This window comes from Cryptomeria japonica, chromosome 10 (assembly GCF_030272615.1).
Source record: "Cryptomeria japonica chromosome 10, Sugi_1.0, whole genome shotgun sequence".
Taxonomy (NCBI): domain Eukaryota; kingdom Viridiplantae; phylum Streptophyta; class Pinopsida; order Cupressales; family Cupressaceae; genus Cryptomeria; species Cryptomeria japonica.
Genome location: NC_081414.1, coordinates 373,234,176 through 373,253,546, shown reverse-complemented (window position 1 = coordinate 373,253,546; position 19,371 = coordinate 373,234,176). Strand labels below are relative to the sequence as shown.

The following is a 19,371-nucleotide window of genomic DNA, read 5'->3' as shown; positions in this document are numbered from 1 at the left end:
TGTGTACTCCTGCAGTCCAAGAGAATGTGATAGTTGTGTCCCATATTGGATGATGGTGTCAGTAAATGTGGCAGTTGCCTGAAGAGTCCCCATCTCTATAAACTCCTTCAGGGCTACAAGGACCATCACGTGCACAAAGGGTTTCATAGCTAGTGGAACCTGATTCTGGGTGTTTTGTACCCATCAAGCCCCTGGTCTATCTTGTACAAAGCCTCTACCTCTACCCCGAAACTCCCTCATATCAAAATAATTAGGATCTAATTCAGGATGAACTCATTGTATAGTTTTCTCAAAAAATAGAAAGGCACCTCAAGATTATTGCAAGGAGGTTGGTCAAATACTATCCACCACCTATCCCAAAATTGTGTTTTCATGGCCATGTGATTGCATCTATGTATAGGAAAACTCTTTGAATTAAGAGGTGGGGTCTCTTGAGTCCGGGTATCAGTGAAAAGAGCACATATTTGTGTTTTTCTTATTTCTTGATTTTTTATTGCATCATATGAGAGACCTTGCACATAATAGTTGCGACATGAGTTTCTATATGTATCCCATTTAGTGACTTGTTTTGAAACTTTGTCAATGCTACCCACCAATGTTTCTAAGGCTTGGACAAGGTTTGCATGGTGTTGGTGTTTTGATGCTTTCAGTCTAGACACTAGGTTGCAAATGGTTAATCTATTTTGTGCCAGTAAACCTAGTAAATCCAACTATGTGGTTTGAGAAGGGTTTATCGAAGGATTAGGAAGATTACGGAGCATATTTTTCTAAGGGGGATTGTTTTGTTGAACATCTAATATCAAATTTACAAAATAAAATAAAATTAATCAAAAACTAAATAACTATAGCGAAATTCGAAATAGAAAACAAAAAAAATACATAAATTAACTGTAAACTCACCTCTCTGATGGCGTGGCATTTTGATTTGGCTTATAGGGTTGAAATCACAATTGGGTTTCACACGCTGCAACTTGGTTGTTTGTCATTTTTGGTGGAGGTTGTGGGTAGAATGGTCCTAGTAGCTTTTTTTTAAATATATAATCAGAAAAATGTGATCAGGTTACTAATAATATTAATAACTCGATTAGGTTTTTTTAAAAATAAATAACCTAATCAAATTTTAATAAAAACAAATAACTCGATCGGGTTATAGTTCAAATTTTTCTGACGGGAATCTGAACCATAACCCGATTGAGTTATGTTCATTTTTTGTTTTTCTTAGATGGTGGCTAGTTTTTGTTCACCATCTTGGTGTACTTGAAGAACACAAATGGACACTGAGAGGGGGGGTGAATCAGTGTATTTTAAAATTTTAACTATGTGTGCAAATATTAAAAATGACGAGGAAAACCCAATGTGGGAAAAACCTCGGTGAGAATAGTTGTTGGAGTCTACTACTCCAATCCAGCCTCACAATGAATAACAAATTACAAAGTTTAGGGCACCAAGCCAAGAAGCACCAACCCTTGATTTTATGAGCACCTACTCAAAGGAGCACCTACCCCTTCTCTAAGCACCCACTCAGAGATTTACAATGATTATCAAAATTTACAATGCAATAATGAAACCTTGTTACAAATGAGTTTTGTAACACTTACAAATTTCTCATATCTTGAGAATGAATATCTCTTCCTACTGAGGTTCTTCCTCTATTTCTTCTTCTTCCTCTATCTGGTTGTCTTCTTCTCTCTGCTACAGCTTCACTTTCCAAAATACTTTGTTCTTACTTTCTCCACTTTTGTAAATTTCTTTGTTTTCTCTTGGCAGCAACACCATACTCTATTCAAGCACACACTCTGCACAGTCGACTTGTTGAGATATTTCTATTTCAACCTCTATCTCTATCTCAACTACCACACCTACCAATATCGAATCACATTTACATCTACTGCTTTATTCATTCTACTATGTACACAACAGATTTTACCTCTACTGCAAACTTGAATATTTTATTCAAGTGTTTGTCTTAGAGATCTACACCTCTAGAGATTTTATTCTCTGTCCTTCATGATCTTAGATTTTCCGCCTGTAGTAAATTCACCCTATCTTTCTTCGGATTATTCTTTATACTTAGATTACTTTTCTTTGCCCGAAGAGATTAGGAATTCTTCCTCGAGCCATACAACCAGCTTGCAATTCGGTCGCCATTAATGCATTTTCCATCCTCTGTCAACCTACCCTAAAAATATCAACAACTACCACACTTGAATACATCGTCACCAACTTCTGCATATCAGATATTCTCATCGACAAGCCAGGGAGCCACATGTCTCCATTTCCTTCACCAGATTACTCGGTCAAGGTCGGTCAGCTTCTACGTAAAACTCTTGTGCCTATCGGCATGCACAGATGTCGTCAAAAGTCTTCTTTATTGACGTCCAAGTCACCTGGTCAACCGCCACATGGACTATCGATCCAATCGAGCTACCTCATTATTTCTTTTCATTATCTCGCATCATCATTTACAAGCCCTCTTTACCCATGCGGGTTGTCGGGATGCACAATTATTCAATTTATCTTGCCCCGCAAGAGTTCCAACTTATGGTATTTGACATTGCGAGATAGCGGTGGACATGTCTCGCTTCTCCATTTGCTAGCCAACACGACATTCGACATGACCTCTTAACTCATGCAAGATAAGAGACTTCATTGTCCTCTTTGTTCTCATTTACTCCGCAGGGTCCTCTTTTCATCCCTCTACATGTTGCGGGATAGTGAGAACCTTCTCTCGCTTCACTAACTTATTTTGCACGACCATCACACGCCCATCTTGAATGGTGCGGGATAGCGGGAACCATTTACCGCTATCTTCATGATGACCCGCACGACCATCATCTCATCCTTTCTTAGTATGCGAGATAGCGGGAAGCCTCTATCCTTCCATTACTTTCTCATCCTGCAAGACCAACTTTCTTTGGTCATCAGTAGTGCGAGATGGCAGGGGATACATTTCCCTTGTCTTTTTCTTGTCTCGCACGGTCACCAAACTCTTGTTCATCATGTCACGAGATAGCGAGGGGGTCTTCGACCTTAATGAAACTCTTATCCCGCACAACTAGTGCATCTTACTTTTCAACGTTGCGAGGTAGTTGTGGATGGCCTTCTCTTTGCTCAAATGATATCCCACACAGTCTCTTCCTTCATTTGAATACACCGCAATACCTATCGACACACGTGAACCAAACAACTGCTGCCACGTGGAAATCACGACTCACAACCCCCAACTTGGAACTCAGTCAAATACTGAAGACTTCCCTGTCGAGTGTCAAGCACAGAGGCTTCACTAGCTAGGCAATATTATATCACGTGCATTCATATTAGGGGGTTTAATATCCTCATAATCAAAAACAATATACTGCCTATTTGGTGAAAATTGGGGGGGGTTTAATTCGTGCTATGAAAAAATATAATATTTGGTAAAAATAGGGGGGTTTAATTTGGGTTGTGTATTGGTAGGGAGTGACAAAAAAGGAGTTTAGGGCAATATTTTTTGAAAATAGGGGGATTCTTTAGTATGTCATGAACGTGCGTGATATAATCCAGCTTCACTAAGTGAAGCCCCCATGGTGTCGAGTGTGACAATCAACGCACCAAAAAGGCCGTACATGTACATCTCACCAACACGTAGCTCAAAACTGTTGCCGACACATGGAGACAATGAGTCTAGTCGAGGCGCCTGCGGCATAACACGACGTGTTATGCGCAATTGCATGCATGACAACATAACCTGCATGTTATGTGCTTCACATGTCTTCTCATGTCTTCGTGTTATGCATGACTACTACCTGCTTCTCTACAACCTCTTGACATCCCCTGACATCAATGACAATAATGCCAACAGTACTTACCCAACAATGTAATATTTTGATATTTTAATATAATTGTGGGCAACCCCTTAGCTGCTTTTAATCAATCAAAAATAAAAATAAAAATAAAAAACAACAATTTTATAGTTTGAATTTTAGCAATTATCCCCTAAAAAAATAGTATTTATACATTTTTAATCAAATTATTTTAATTGTAATTTACCATTATTATTATGTAGAAGATTTTTTATTTTTTAATATATTATATTCTATATGTTTCAAATTTTACAAATAACTAATTTTGTAGGTATAATTTTTTATAGTTTATGTTATTGAGTTATGAACATTTTTAAATATAGTATGAAATTATTAAAATATTATTGTATAAATTTTTTTTACATCAAATCATATTGTATAAATCATCATCAATGTAAAAAGGAACAAAAATTGATAGATTGCAAACACTTAGAGGAGAAATATTAGAAGAACAAAACACGAACAAAATATTTTTCATTATATTATTTCCCTAAATTTAATAAATTATTTGTGATCCTTCACTATTTGTTCCTCCTACATTTCTCCCTTCTGTTTCACAATCAAGCCTGTGATTCAATCATTTTTTTATTCCTCATCTTAATAATGGAGCATAGGATATATTATATCAAGTGTTAGAAGCAAAAAAAAATGTTGAAACAATTACATCTAGATGTATTCATCAATTCTAAAAATTTTAATCTTTGAAAATCACATAAAAATGCAAGACTTATATTCAATGAACTTTATCTGACCCTTTATCTCATAAACTTATAGGTTTTTTTCATCTAAAAAAATTAAATTCTTACTTCTTTAAACACCAATTTACAATCTATTTATAACAAAATAAAAAACAAATTTATAAAATAAATTTTCTTTGATATGTCAGTGGAGTTCAATTATTTAGAACACATCAAATATGAAATTTAGTTGAGTGAGGTTGGTATCATGCCACATACAACTTTAACAAAATGAGTATCTCTTGGTCATGAATTCTTAATTGAAAGAAGAAATAATTTATTTAAGGAGATCTACTCTCTCCCAGTACCAATAAATTAGAGAAACAAAAAAAATTATTGTAAAACCTCTAAACAATTTTATTTTTTGAACTTGAAATCATGCTTTAATAACATGAGCAAAATGACTACCTCTCAATTAAGAAATCTTCATTGAAAGGAGGAAATAATTAATTGAAGGAGATGGACTACTTCCAATATCAATAATTATAAAAATGGAAAAAATAATTATAAAACCTCTAAATTTATTTATTTTTGAAATTATGCCGTAGATAACTCGAACAAAATGACTAACTCTCGATTATAAATTCTTAATTAAAAATTAATAATTAGAATATAAAAAGCAGACTACTCACATATATCAATAAATTTATATATAGATAAGACCTCTTAACAATTTTATTTTTCAATAAACAAACTCAACTAATAAAAATCAAACGCATATATAGTGTTTTAATCCTCTTTATTTCTGAATATAGTGCTCAACTAAATTCAAACCTTGATATAAAACGTCAATATTGCATGCATTTAGTCAAGGACAGTGAAGGAGACTTTGGAGGTGTGGAAGCTGCAAATGTGAAGAAAAAAACAAAATAATATCTGTACATGAAACAAGCATTTCCAATATACAAGAAGAAGACACGATAATTAGAAAGCAGAAGCAGAAATAAATATGTATCATTTGCAACATATAACAGTACATTTCATTTCATGAACTTCCTTTCAAGACAAATGGTTTAATTAAATATATGACAGTACATTTAAGTTCCTCGAAGCTTGTGGGAATGTGTGCGATCAGATACAGAAAGTTTTTTCTATATATAGATTTCCCAATACGTGCATACCTTTACATGACTACTTGCTGGATTCGATCGATAATATATATACGTTGGATCTCCCAACTCAATGAATATTCTTGGCATTACCTTACGATGGAGGGTCCAAAACAGTAACACTGAAACTTTAGACGATCAATGGATGGCCTTTAACACTAAAACACACTCAGAATTTTATGCTCCCTTTCATCTTTCATCTTTTGTCTCTCATGTCTTTTCCATTCTGCTCCATTTGTGTGTTTCTTCACACTCAAGATTTGTGATCGTCAGAGATATCACAGCCACCATTTTGATCCGATTTCTCTTGCAGGAGCTCCATTTTTCCCTGGGTGCAAATAACATTCAGCAAGAAACGTTAATGGTTTTTCTTGTTTAATGTTTCCAAAGAAAAAAATGGAGATTTATTTCATGATACCATGTTTTCAAGAACCCAAGAAAGATACAAATGCTGCTATTATTTCACATTCTTCTTCATCAACATTTCAGATTATAGTTTTCTTTCCTAACTTGTTCATTCTGAGAATAGATTATGAAATGTGAATCTAATCATTTAATCTAAGAAAAATTGAAAAAAAATTCACACAATGTCATCCAAAAAGACCTCACTCTAATCCAAAAATCTTGGACTTTTCCTGTCTTTAATAATAAGAAAAGTGTTCATTCATTTTTATATCGACTATCAGATTTCCCAACACATTTAGATGATATTGCTTGTTTTATACGTTAATGAGACCAAGGGAAAATGGTTATCAACTACTTGCATTTATTATGCACGACATGAAATTTAAGAAAGAAATGAGATAGAGATGGTGTCATTGATTGTGTTTGTGGCGGGCGAGATTAAAGTGCAAAAACTGATGGCGATTTCAAACGACTATGACAGAGTTCAATATAATTAGATGGTAGCCTGCTACTAATAAATGTGGGGTAGTTGCAGGTTGCAACCATGGGTGAAACTATCACCATCAAAATTGAATTCTAATGAGCATTTTTTGATTCAACGCAGAGAACCTGAAGTTATCACAGTGGGTGAGGTGTAACAATTTTGTGTGGTAATTTGAAGGCCCAGCAACATCATTCATGAGAGGGAGGGAAATGCAATGCAGGGTGAAATAATCAGGCAAACCCCACATTGAAGGTGATGCTGATTTAGTCTTATCTACACAAATATCCAGGTGCACAAAAACCAGGACGAAGCAACTCTCAGATCACATGGTACGGTGGGTGTTGTTTAAAGTTAAACAAATGATGATCACAAACTTCATTCCTTCCACCCTTGTCAAAATCACAAAGCTAGAAAGAAAGAAGTGACGCTTAGCCAAACAAAGATTTCACAACACACAGTTTCATCATCAAGATTTACACAATGGAAGAGTTGAGGAAAACTTGAAGATTATTAATTTCATAGATTTCACAACACACAGTTTCATCATCAAGATTTACAATGGAAGAATTGAGAAAAACTTAAAAGATTGTTAATTTCATGATAAGATTTACAATAGAAGAGCCGAGAAGAAGATTCTTAATAGAAGAGTTGACATCCAAAAGAAGTTGAAGATTGTTAAAGATGACACTTTTAATCTCTTGCGATTGTTAGACTCTCTTGATCTCTTAGACTGATGCTGCTCTCGTGGCACATCATTAAAATTCCTTGATTCACTCTAGAAGAGAAGTAAAGGGAGAAAAAAGAAGCCATGCATTTCATTTTAGCTGATCAAAATCTGAATGCAATCAACCAACCAATGCGGGGTAATCAAGCATGGAGCTTGGCATATAAGTAAACAAGAAGAATCAATCACCAATTACATACATTACAATCAATAAGTTCCAGCAGCAGCTCAGTGATCTGCTGGTGCTCCATCCGAGGCAGATGAGGTAGGCATAAGATTCAGTGACAATTCCGTCTTCAACACTTTGCAGGAGGGCTGCATTAGGAGTTTAGATGAGGAAGAAGAAGATTGGTCATCCCAAGATGCAGGATGGAGGCGCTTCTTGCCATGAAGAGGGACACCAAAGAGCTTAGGAGGACTCTTGGTGGCGGAGGGAGGAATGGGGAGCGATGGAGAGGAGGGATTGGGCTTAATATTGGGTGAATTGGCATGAAAAGAGTCTTTAACAAAGCTCAAGAGAGAGGAAACTGAGCGAGGCGGCGGAAGAGTAGAGGTAGTGGTGTCAAGGATCCTGGGAGTGGTGGGCGTGTGGCCTTCTAGAAGAAGCGGAGCGGCGGCGGCGGCGGCGCTTATTTGGTGCCTCTGCTGGTGTGACGGCGGAGGAAGCCTGACATGGTGCTGCACAAAGTAAATAATGTCGTTGTATAACTTCCTCATATGTGCAAGCTCAGAGAGCAGCATCGAATTGTTTCTCCTCAGTCTCTCATTGTCGTCGGACAGAGCCGAGACGGCGGCGGCGCTGTTCATTGGCTGAGCGGCGCACATGAATGCGCCGCCAATACCAATGCCAACGCCCAAACCCATCCCAACGCCCACACCAACGCCGACACCCACGCCGGCGGCGCCGCCTCCGCCTGGCGGCGCTACTCCTCTGGGAGACGACAACGGAGTGGAGAGCGGCGACCAGTCTTGATCATCGGAAGTGGAGGGAGAGATTGAGCGGCTGAGTGGCATCATGTGACCAGAGGGTGACACCGCCTGGGAAGTCTTCCGCCTGTGTATCTCGCACAGCAGGTGTTTTTCTCCCTTTCGGAAGTACTCGTTGGCGAATTCCCAGCGGTCTGGAACGATTTTTCTGAATCCCTGCGAGAAAAAAAACCAGAGTTTTAGAGTGAAAAAAGACCATTTTGCAATGCCCATTTGGGCTCGAAAGGAAGTTGATTATTGATCTGTATCTGTACATACATAAGTGTTGAGCTGGCGGACGAAGCTGGAGAAGTTGTTGTGTTTGAAGTAATTGGGGAGGAGATCTCTGGCAAACTCCGGCGGCCGCCAGACGACGAAGGTTGTGTCGTCGTCGCCCCACGAGACGATGTGATCGGTGGCGGGATCGTCGACGAGTTGATACGTTTTTGTGAGAAACGGCGCCGGAACAGACTTGTGGGATTCCACAGTCAGCATCATTTGATTTCCTACTTCGCAATTATCCAGCAACAGAGCCGCCATTAATGCAATGGAACAACTGAACAGGGGGAAATTAAAAAAATGGGATTTTGCTCAGTTGGGTTCTCTATAGAGCCGCCATTATGGAACTGAACAGAGGGTAAAAAATGCGGTTTTGTTCAGTTGGGTTCTCTACAGAGCCGCCATTAGCGCAATGGAAGTGAACAGAGGGTGAAAAATGCGATTTTGTTCAGTTGGGTTCTCTACATGAGAGCCGTCATTAGCAATGGAAGTGAGCGGAGGAAAAAAAAAATACGATTTTGTTCAGTTGGGTTCTCTACTTATGCCTTGAAATGCAAAAGATGGGTGGGTGAATGGATGTCCTGTCTGCGGGAATATGTGTCTGTCTGGGTTGGTTTCGAGAGGCACAGAGAGATAAAAAGGGGGAGCGGAAAGATGAAGAGAAAAGAGAGAGAGAGACAAATCTCAAGGCAAACCCGTGAGGAGCCTAGGCTCTTAAGACATAGGGACGATTGAAGGAGGAATAAGTATATTTATTTATTCTCCCCACACCTTCTCTGTGACCGCTTCTCTTCTCAGACTGCATCGAATAACGTGAAGCGCTTTAAGACAGGCTTCCGTTAGAAGGAAGGAGAGATTGGGGAGGCCTCTAAACTAGGGACAACGCTAAAATAGGCGGGGAAATGGGCAGGCTCTATAATTACCTAGGAATGGAGTGAATGAGATTGAGAGAGAGAGTGTGAGGGTGGCAGTGGGCTGCACACACATGACGTCTGACATGGGTTTTTATATTTTTCTCTTTTCCTCTTCTTTAAACTCTCGTGAATCGAGTCTTCTCCTCTGAGTGTCCTTACAATTTCTGAAAGTGGGCAATTCCATCATCCTGGGTGGAGTTTGGTGCAGTGTGCCGCTGGTGAAGTGGGTACTTTTCAACAAAGCAAACAAGTAAACTAAGGCTACCAGTACAGGAGAAGCCTAAGAGGCTATACTAAATATTAAAAAACTCCTGCCCATATATAAATATTTCAAACAATAGCAATAGCTACAGCACTATAAGCTCTACTGCTGCAGCCCTGCAATACATTGTCTGCTTGTACATGGGTATAGATAGGATAGTAATAGTATAGTTATATATATGTGTATATAAGGTATAGGTCTGTGCAGGTGCAGAGTTCAGAGACAGACAGATGATGCATCCCGTGAGAGACTTCTATTTACTAGTACACCCAGTAGAGTATTATATGGATTGGACCTTTTGTTTCTTTCTGCCGGTCGCTCCCTCCCAAAAATCCCACGAGGGTGTCCATCACCCCAATTATCTTTTCATTCTGTGCACCCACCCATCCATCCATCCTTTCCTTCCTTCTTTCCCTCCCACCTTTTCAAACTCCATCCAAGAAGATTCTATTCTAATTTTATAATACCTACCAATACAATTCCATTGCTTTAGGTATTTATTTATATAATGATATGGCCAGGCCAGGCCCCATCTAATACAATGTTATAGGTACTCATCACCTCTCACTTGTCACCACATCAGAAGAGTCTGACATTCTTCTACTTCCAACTTCTTCTACTTCTATAACGTGAGGTCTGTAGCCTCTGGTCTGTGGTAGCTCTGAGCCCTCTGTGACTGTAAGTGTAGGGTCCTCTTCTACTTCTACTCCATATATTTTTTTATCCTTCCACATACATACTACTCATAGTACTCTTTCTGCTCTGCTTGACTCTCTACACAAAGCGCACGTACACTCACATGCTTTCACCATACAAACACGCACATACTCACGTACTTGTGGTCTTTTCCTCATCTTTCTCTCACTATCTATGAAATTGAGACAACCATATTGTATGTCTTTTGTCTGCACTTCCCAGGTGTTGGACTGATTCCAGCCATTTCCGTCTCATGGCCAATTCTTGTCGACCATATATTCGTTGTACCCTATTAACGCAAACTCAACTCACTGTCTAATTTGTCCAAATTTTCTTCGACTCGCCATACTTTCACTTCCTTGGCATTTTTAGCCCCATTCCTGCTAAATTTCTCGCCAACTCGGGTCCCATGAATGACCCCACATGTGACTTAACTTCTGTGGGTCCGAAAACTTTATTCTCCTTGCCCTGATTGACAGAAACACAGACCCCACTATGCACCACCTAGACCCCAGGTCCCATGGCCTCTCTCTTTACTGCTCAAATCCGAAGCTTTCCACTAGAAGATTCACAACGTCATTTCTTCTTTCCCAAGATATTTGTTAAAAATATTGGAACAGTTCTATTAATATTTGTTTTTTTGGGTGCTGATTTCTCTTTCATTAGACCAGCGTCTCTTACAATCTCTTTTATAGCGATCATTTAGGTCGGACTTTCTTTTACATTTGTTAAGTATTGTAAAGAAGAAGATATTTGCTTTTGGGTACTAATTTCTCTTTCATAAGGCGAGCCTCTCTTATAACTTTGAAAGGTCAATTTCTTTAATATTTGTTTTAGGTATCAATTTCTCTTTCACGAAGCAAACCTCTCTTATAACCTCTCGAGGTGATTGATTGGGCCAGACTCTATTTTATATTCGTAAACTATTGAAAAGGAAATTAAATGTTATAGATTAATTATTTAGATTAATTATTAGGTATAAATTAATATAAATAATAGAGTTGGGAGCTTGTTGACTCAATAGGTAAACATTTCTCTTGGATCAAACCACTTGGTCGACCAAAGTAACAAAATGGGTAAAATAAAAGATAACATTTGTAGACATGTAGACGGTCTATGTGATGCCCTTTAGAATTGAAGAGAGATCTAATAATGGTGTGGATATGATGATGTACATATGAAAGCACACACAAATTATCTATGATTAATATAATGATAAAATAAGCATAAAAATGACTAAACATAAAATATAATGTCACATTAAGACTATTGGTTCAAATCCACATGTTAGAACTCAAGCATGTCGATCAAACTTGCATACATATTGCATTCTCATGTATCAATCCCTTGTGCACTAGTTTGATCTTGTGTGATGTGATTTAACCTTGTGGATCGGATAAAATAATGAGAACAATTTTTATGCTAGTTTTAGAAAGAAAAAAAATGGTAACCGAGAGGAACCTACAGGTTAGCCCAACAACTCGAAACTTCTCTCTTTGGCAAGCCAAGCCCCCCCAATAACCTCTCAAGGTGATCGACCAAGCCCAAACTTTCTTTTATATTTGTTAACTATTATAAAGAAAAAAAATGCTATTCATAAATTATTAAATAAACTAATAAAGGATAAATTGATTTAGATAATACAATTGGGATCAATAATAGATTATAATAAATTAAATAAGAGAATATGTTTACTTAACTTTAGGATCGATAATGAATATTTGTTGTTGATGTTATTCAAAATCAATTTGCCATCATCAAAAAGTTTAAATTTCTCAATCTAATGAATGTGCCAAGGGGTAAATTTCCATAGAAAACTATGTAAATCAACCCAAGTCTTGTGAGTTCACTCTTGTCAATAGAACCAAAGATATAATACATTTGGGATCCATAATAGATTACAATAACTTAAATAAGAGGATTTGTTTACTTAACTTTAGGATTGATGATGAATAATTGTCATAGATGTTCAAAATCAATTTTTCATTGTTAAAACTTTAATTTTCTCAATCTAATGAACGTGCCAAAGCCTAAAATGTCATATAGAATTATGTAAATCAACCCGGGTCTTGTGAGTTCACTCTTGTCAATAGAACCAAAGATGTTAAACTCTCACTGTAATCTAAAAGGTAGAATCCAAGTGCTCCAAATGACACCAAGAACCATTGCCAAAGATCATCTGTCTTCTAATCAAGGATTGCCTATGGCTCTCTACACATTGTACATCAACAACTTAGAACCAGCATCTTGAAACAAAGAATACAAAACATATTATGCAACTACATAAATATCCCATTAAATGTGATACCAAGTTATACATGGCATCTTAAAACCAATATCATTACCAAAACTCCACTAAAAGTGAACATAGCTTTGCATGCACCATAAAATAATACCAATATCTAAATGAACAACTATATTAAGTACTCCTAAAAAATCATTTTCTCATTGTAATCAATATACCAATTATGAAATAATGGTTACAAAAAATAAGGCCTACCAAATAGAGTCCACATCAGAAAATTTTACAAGATTTGCACATATGCAACATCTCAAAGGAGAAATACATAGTCAATACTCCAATCTCAAATAATTGAAAAGATTTAACCCCACATTAGTATTATGTAGTATAAAGATAAGCAAGCATAACATGTGGATTTCCAAGACTTGATCACCAAGATCAATGCTAGATCTAATAACAAACCCACATAAGAGTAACTATAGATCAATAAGAACCCTCCAAGCAATCATGCAAACCTATAAATGTTTTCATCCAAAACACACTAAATACAATCTTATCATAGACCTACATACCACAAATTTTTCGTTAACATTTAAAAACTACAAAACTATCTATGTAATTTGAAATCCACTTAAACATCTAGACAATCACATAAAACATGTCATATAAACAATGGAATACGCATAGCTCTACAAACCTAGATAAGTGAAAAACAAAAGGGAAACTACAACCCAACTAGAAAATTAAGTTGTCCAAGAGCTTATAGCATATGAATCATATCAACTCCACAACTCACAAAGAGGTCAATGGTTTATTTTCCAGTGCTTTCATTTAACCATGGGCTAAAACCATGAAGCCAACATAAGCACTTCATTCTGTAGAATGTATAGCTAGTGTTTTTCCATCTAGGTTCCCAAATGCCAAAAGTACCCATCCAATTTGAAAACCTTCTCACTACACATGACCACAAGGTAAAAGAACAAAACCACCAAACAAGAGGATGCACACATATTGTTAAACAAGAGCTTCAAGTTACCAAAACATAACGAACTCCATAGGAATCCACAATCATGAGCTTTCAATACCCAATGTAAATCACATAGATAATATAAATCTATAATCCATACCCATAGGTTCACATAATGTGATCTTGATGTGGGTAACCACATCTCTACCATTTGTGATTAAATCCTCCTTTTTGACAAAATAAGAATTTAATATGGATAATATTGCTTTAATTTATTCATTTGCATTTTTTAATTTCTTCCTTTAACTAAGGTTTCATTTGATAAAGATTAGAATTTAAAAAGTTTAGTTGAAATATTTCATTTGAATCTATATCCAATGTTAACAATTATCATAATTATTATATACTCTTCTAATATATTTTATTACTAACTTAGTTATTATCATTTTATATATTATAAACTCACAAAAATATATTTTTAGTTTAACAAATGGATTATGTAGAGAAGTTTTAAATCATTTTGAATTGTTTGTTATGTAAAATTTAGATAAGAATATGAGCATTATTCCTATCTTGGTTAGTAGGTTTGAGGAATCTACTAAAAAATATTTTTCTTAATATTTAATTAGAGGGATGTTTAAAGAAATTTCTAAGAGATTAAATTGGATTATTTGACCATTTCAATCTTATCTATTGAATTTTTAATTTATGGTTGTTTAATGGCTAGTTTTTATTGGTAAGAAATTCAATAATTATGATTTTACTTATTTTTCTCCATATATCCATCTTACTATAGATTTTAAATTGTCATAATTATTTGAAAAATAAAGAGATTGGGTACACTACAATGTAATTATAAAATTATAAGGATTAAACATTGAATAATTCTAATTGTACTTAATATATTAAATATATCTTAAATGGATCTTTATAAGTAATGTATATTTAATAAATAATATTATGACAATACTACATAAATAAGCTCCCTAAAATTCTCACAAAATAAAATATTGTAAATAATATTCTACCATGAAAATTTCAATCACATAAAAATGCATTAGATATAGAATATTCAACATTAATGCATGTTTTATTTTGTATTATAGAAATTTAAAATTTGAGATTCATTGTATCATTTCATTTGTAAGTCCTAATTTATATTTCCTTATGAATTTTACATGGTGTAATGGTTGGAAATAGGTATTCACTAGTTTAGTTATTTAAATAAGGAATTAACCTACTTTCAACTCTAGCTACATTAAAGAGGGATGAAATCAATAGATTCAATCTCAATTATTCAAAAAGAGGAATAAATGTTGATTGGCGACTATTCTTTCTTTGTTTGAGTCGAAAATGAACTATGGAAAGGCATAAATTGGGTGCAAGATCTAGGGCTAGAGATGTGAAATTGACAAGAATCAGTATGCACATGCAATCTCAAATCATATATGTAGACATAAGTACAAATATAGAAATAGGAAGTAGAGAGGAACCTGTGTTTGCAATTTGGACTCAAAAATGTCGGACAATGGTGTTTGGGGTGACCTTGTCCCAAGGGCGTCAGATGTAGACAACAAATGTCTTTTGGGGATTAGGATATTGTTTTGAATGTTTCCATGAAGTTTCATTGAAAAAGTGTCAAACAATGGTGCTTGGAGCGACCTTTTTCTCCATTTTTTGTCTATGCAAAAGCTAGTTTCGTGTGTCTCTATCTACTCTTCTCAAATCTGTATCATCTACCTCTATATCTTGTCACCTACACATAGGAAGGAGGAAAATGGTGTTGTTGATAAAGGTTTGCCTAGGTCAAACCCCAAGTTAGGAATTGACCCTATGATTGAATTAAAATTGAAAGGAAAACTCTGAAGTAAAATGTTGAGTATTATACCTCAAGCTTGTTGAAGTTGATGGTGGTTGATGAAGCAATGCTCTTTGAATGTGACTCACAAGTGTTAATGAAATAATGTGACATGACAAGACATAAATGAATCAATCATGATCAAACATTCTTGCATGAAGATTATTACAACTTGTTGCTCCATAATGCTTAGATTTGAAGAATACTTGATCGATATGTTAGGATGAAATATCACTTTGATATGTTGTACTATGCTTGAGATTTGGAATGCTTGATGATAATGGATTGATGAAAATGAATGAAAGAATGCTCTTATATCAAGGTATTTCTTAAATTAGGCTAACCTCCCATGGTCCTATTGAGACATCAGGATTAGGAACCAACTATCAAGAAATGAGCACTAACATATTCAAAATTGGGCTTACATTGGAGGGACAAGAGCACCCATAATGCCCCTATCCAGAACAAGGACACCCTAAGCACCCTTGTCCACCCAAAATAGGGTGAATCAGGTGTGAATCAAGTGCACTCAGTCTTAGGATAGAGGTTCAGACCATCATGTAAACATATGACATTAGTTTTGTAGCATAAAGGCCAAAAATGGGTTTGGATAAAAGCTATGAGAAAACACACTAAGACAAGGGCACAAAAGGTAATGTAAAATTGTAAAGGGTTACAATTTATGATGCTACACATGGGTTAAAAGATATCGAGGTCCTTGTGAACTTTGTGGGTTCCTTTACATATGTAGTGATTACAACCAATTTTATTCCCTTACCTTATTATTGTTGCTAGTTTACATGTAGGTTCCCTTTGCTTGCGATATTACTAATTTGGTCCCCTTGTAGTGTGATTATTATTAAATTGTTCATAATACATTTGTGATTATTGTCATATTACATATTAAAACCCTTTCCTTAATGTTATTACCAATTGTTGAAAGGTTGTATGAATCGAATATAGAAAATTGTAATGATGATCATGAATTTCAAGTATTAAAATGCTCTAGACATTGAAAAATCTAGTTGACCCATTTTGGTCTTTATATATACTAAAATATTGAGCCTCGTAGGATCTTGGGGACCTCAAAACATTCAATACCTTCAATATGGTAGCTAGGTCTTCTCATCCTCCTACCACAAAAATTAAATGAAAAAATTATTAATTAAAGTTGGTTCCAATCTGTTACATTTTTTTTTGACATCTCTTTGAAAAATCTATAAAACTAATGCAAGAGAATCCTGTGGTGTAAGGGAAATCTTGCATCGCCCCAAAAAATTATATTTTCCTTTATTTTTGTAGGTTTCTTTAGTTTTTTGGAGCCCTTGACGACACTTTAAAGGTGTAGGACAATCAAAAGTCCAAAAAGGCTAAAATTCATCACTTTTTATTTTAGTAAGTCAACTTATATGGGCACATATGGATATGAAAATTTACCCTAAGAAGAGGAATTGAAAAATAAAGCAAATGGTTAAAGAATCATCTCAATATCCTATGCCATTTGGGAGATAATGTAGTTTTTGTCTTAGGAATTTTTTTCTATAAAGTTTCAAACACAAACTTCAAACCCTTAGAAGGCTTATAAAAGATCTAAAAAATGGACAAAATAATATTATAGATTATTTTGGCATTGTATATCTCTTCACGGTCTTTCTGAAAATATATTATAATAGTAAATGAGATGCTCAAGTCAAAAGTTGTGGTTCTTAGAAGTTGTACTACTAAAATTCAAATGAAAAATGAAAAATCTTGTTGGATAGGAAAATGAATAGCTAGACCTCTAGATACCCAAAAAGGGGAGTTTCACTTTCTAGAACATTCTAAGGTGGTTGTTGGTGCCAAATAAAGAGGTGAACGAAGGTTACAAAAGTTAGTTTCATTAGTGCATATTGTGGCTCTGAATTGTAGCATTTTCATAGATAGTATGTTAAGGCCATGTGATTGTAGCATTGTAAATTTAGAATTTGTAATTCCATACTATTTAAGAAACCAAAAGTTGGTTTTTTATCCTTCATTCATTTTCAATGTTAGTATTTGTTGTTGTGATATGTGTGAGTGTTGGGTGGACTAGTCCTTCATAAAATACAAACCCATCTTCATGTCATTTTAACACACGAAAAGAAAAAACATTTCACATGTTTGTGACAATTAAGTTATTTTTCATTTAGAAAAAAGTTTTTCCATTACTTTAAAAATTTAATAGTTGTGTTAGGTTTCTACCCAAGTTTTGTAACAATTTTTATTAGGCTTTTAGACATCTATGCAAACATATCTTCATCATTCAATAGCTAATTTTTATGATTTAATATTGGTTGAACTTGTTCTTTGTTATTTTCATTGAGTTTTTCATATATTTTATGATTATTCTATAATTTTTCCACCATATACCATATATCTACCTATTTTTCTTATTTTTACACTTTATTATAGTCTCTTTTATACCCACATATCTTTTCTTTTCTCATCTTTCTATCTTGTTTTCCTTTTTCCACTCTCACCTAGTCCTTGTCGCTCTAAAATCCTAGTCTACCTTTTTTAGTTTCCTTCTTAGAATGTATTTGTCAACCCACATTTCTCCCCCCTAAACCTATGTATTCTCTCCCTTAGTTTACTCTAAAATCCATATCAATACTCTTTTCCCATTTTTCTATCACGTCTTCCCAATCTCTCTCCTTATCTCTTATTCTTTGTCCTCTTATACTCATATACCCATATGAACACATTGAATTTAAGTGATTTCCTAGTATAGGTATCTTTTCCAAGTCTTATTATCCATCATATATGTTGATGCACATTTTTGTTAAAATCCTACAAGGAGACTAGCCAAGGTAGTGGTTTCTTTTCCAAGTCTCGTTATCTATCATATATGTTGATGCACTTTTTTGTTAAAATTCTACAAGGAGACTAGCCAAGGTATTTTCCCCTTCAACTACTATCTTTTACAAGTGAAAACAAAAGTAAAAAGATAGAATTCAAAAACTATTTAAAAGGAAAGTGGTCTTAAAGTCACCTAAAGTACCTCTCTATAAAATTTTAGGAAATTTTTTTTAAGTGAACTAAGCCACCCATCTAGGATCAAGATGATTAATAGTATATCACTTTTTGATTGAATCATCATTTTTTCACATCTAATTTGTTATAGAAAGATCTTCTCAATATCAAATCGTCATATTCACTCAAAAAAAATTAATTGAAATATTTTCCTTCTATTTTTTCTTAAAAGATTTTCTACTCATTTTAATATCATTTTATCAAATATATAAAGATCTCATATATAATATTAAACATGTTTACCCTAATTGATTAAGGCAAACCCCTTCTTATTCTCTTTGTACATTGTTAGTTTTATCATTCTTATAGAAGGTTTTCAATTAATTTCACATTTTATTTTATCTTTGATAGGTGCCCACTTTTGGAAGGCCTCTACATATTGATTTTAGCCTTAAATATTTTTAAGGTGGTATCATCTTGTAAGACTAGATAATTTATTTTAGCTTATAATGGTATAAAAATATATAAGAATAATCTTCTAAGCATTTTCCAATGCGCCAGACACATCTACACCAATTTTCTATCTTGGAGTCATGTGTTTTCAATAATTTATTATTATTTTTTTTCTTGTCTCATGTCAAATTGTTATTCTTAGTTCCAAGTGTGTTTTAAATATAGATCACGTTGAATCTATTTAATGCACATTTTAAGTTCCATTCATTTTATCTTATTATTGACACTATTTAAAAAAGACAACCTTATTTGGCATCTTTCAATAATTATTAAGTTTTCTAAGTTTTTAATTGCGGCCTTATGTAGATCTTAGAATTTGAATTATTTTTAATTACCCAATAGTGCTTGTTAAATTATTTTTAATTATCCAATAGTGTTTGTT

General features: G+C 34.8%; 1 protein-coding gene across 2 annotated transcripts; it reads right to left on the bottom strand.

Annotated features, from left to right (window-relative positions):
* Positions 1 to 5,572: 5,572 nt before the first annotated feature.
* Positions 5,573 to 9,710, bottom strand: LOC131077481 (heat stress transcription factor B-4). 2 transcript variants are annotated; one of them, XM_058014972.2, is made up of 3 exons: positions 8,547 to 9,710; positions 7,502 to 8,444; positions 5,573 to 6,016 (listed from the first exon to the last, which is right to left on the bottom strand). In XM_058014972.2, exons 1-2 carry the CDS (start codon positions 8,805 to 8,807, stop codon positions 7,530 to 7,532), a joined length of 1,176 nt encoding a protein of 391 aa, XP_057870955.1. In that variant the 5' UTR covers positions 8,808 to 9,710; the 3' UTR covers positions 5,573 to 6,016; positions 7,502 to 7,529. The 2 variants fall into 2 exon arrangements, with proteins under 2 accessions (XP_057870955.1, XP_057870954.1); XM_058014971.2 differs by lacking the exon at positions 5,573 to 6,016 and having other exon boundaries at positions 7,145 to 8,444.
* Positions 9,711 to 19,371: the final 9,661 nt, after the last annotated feature.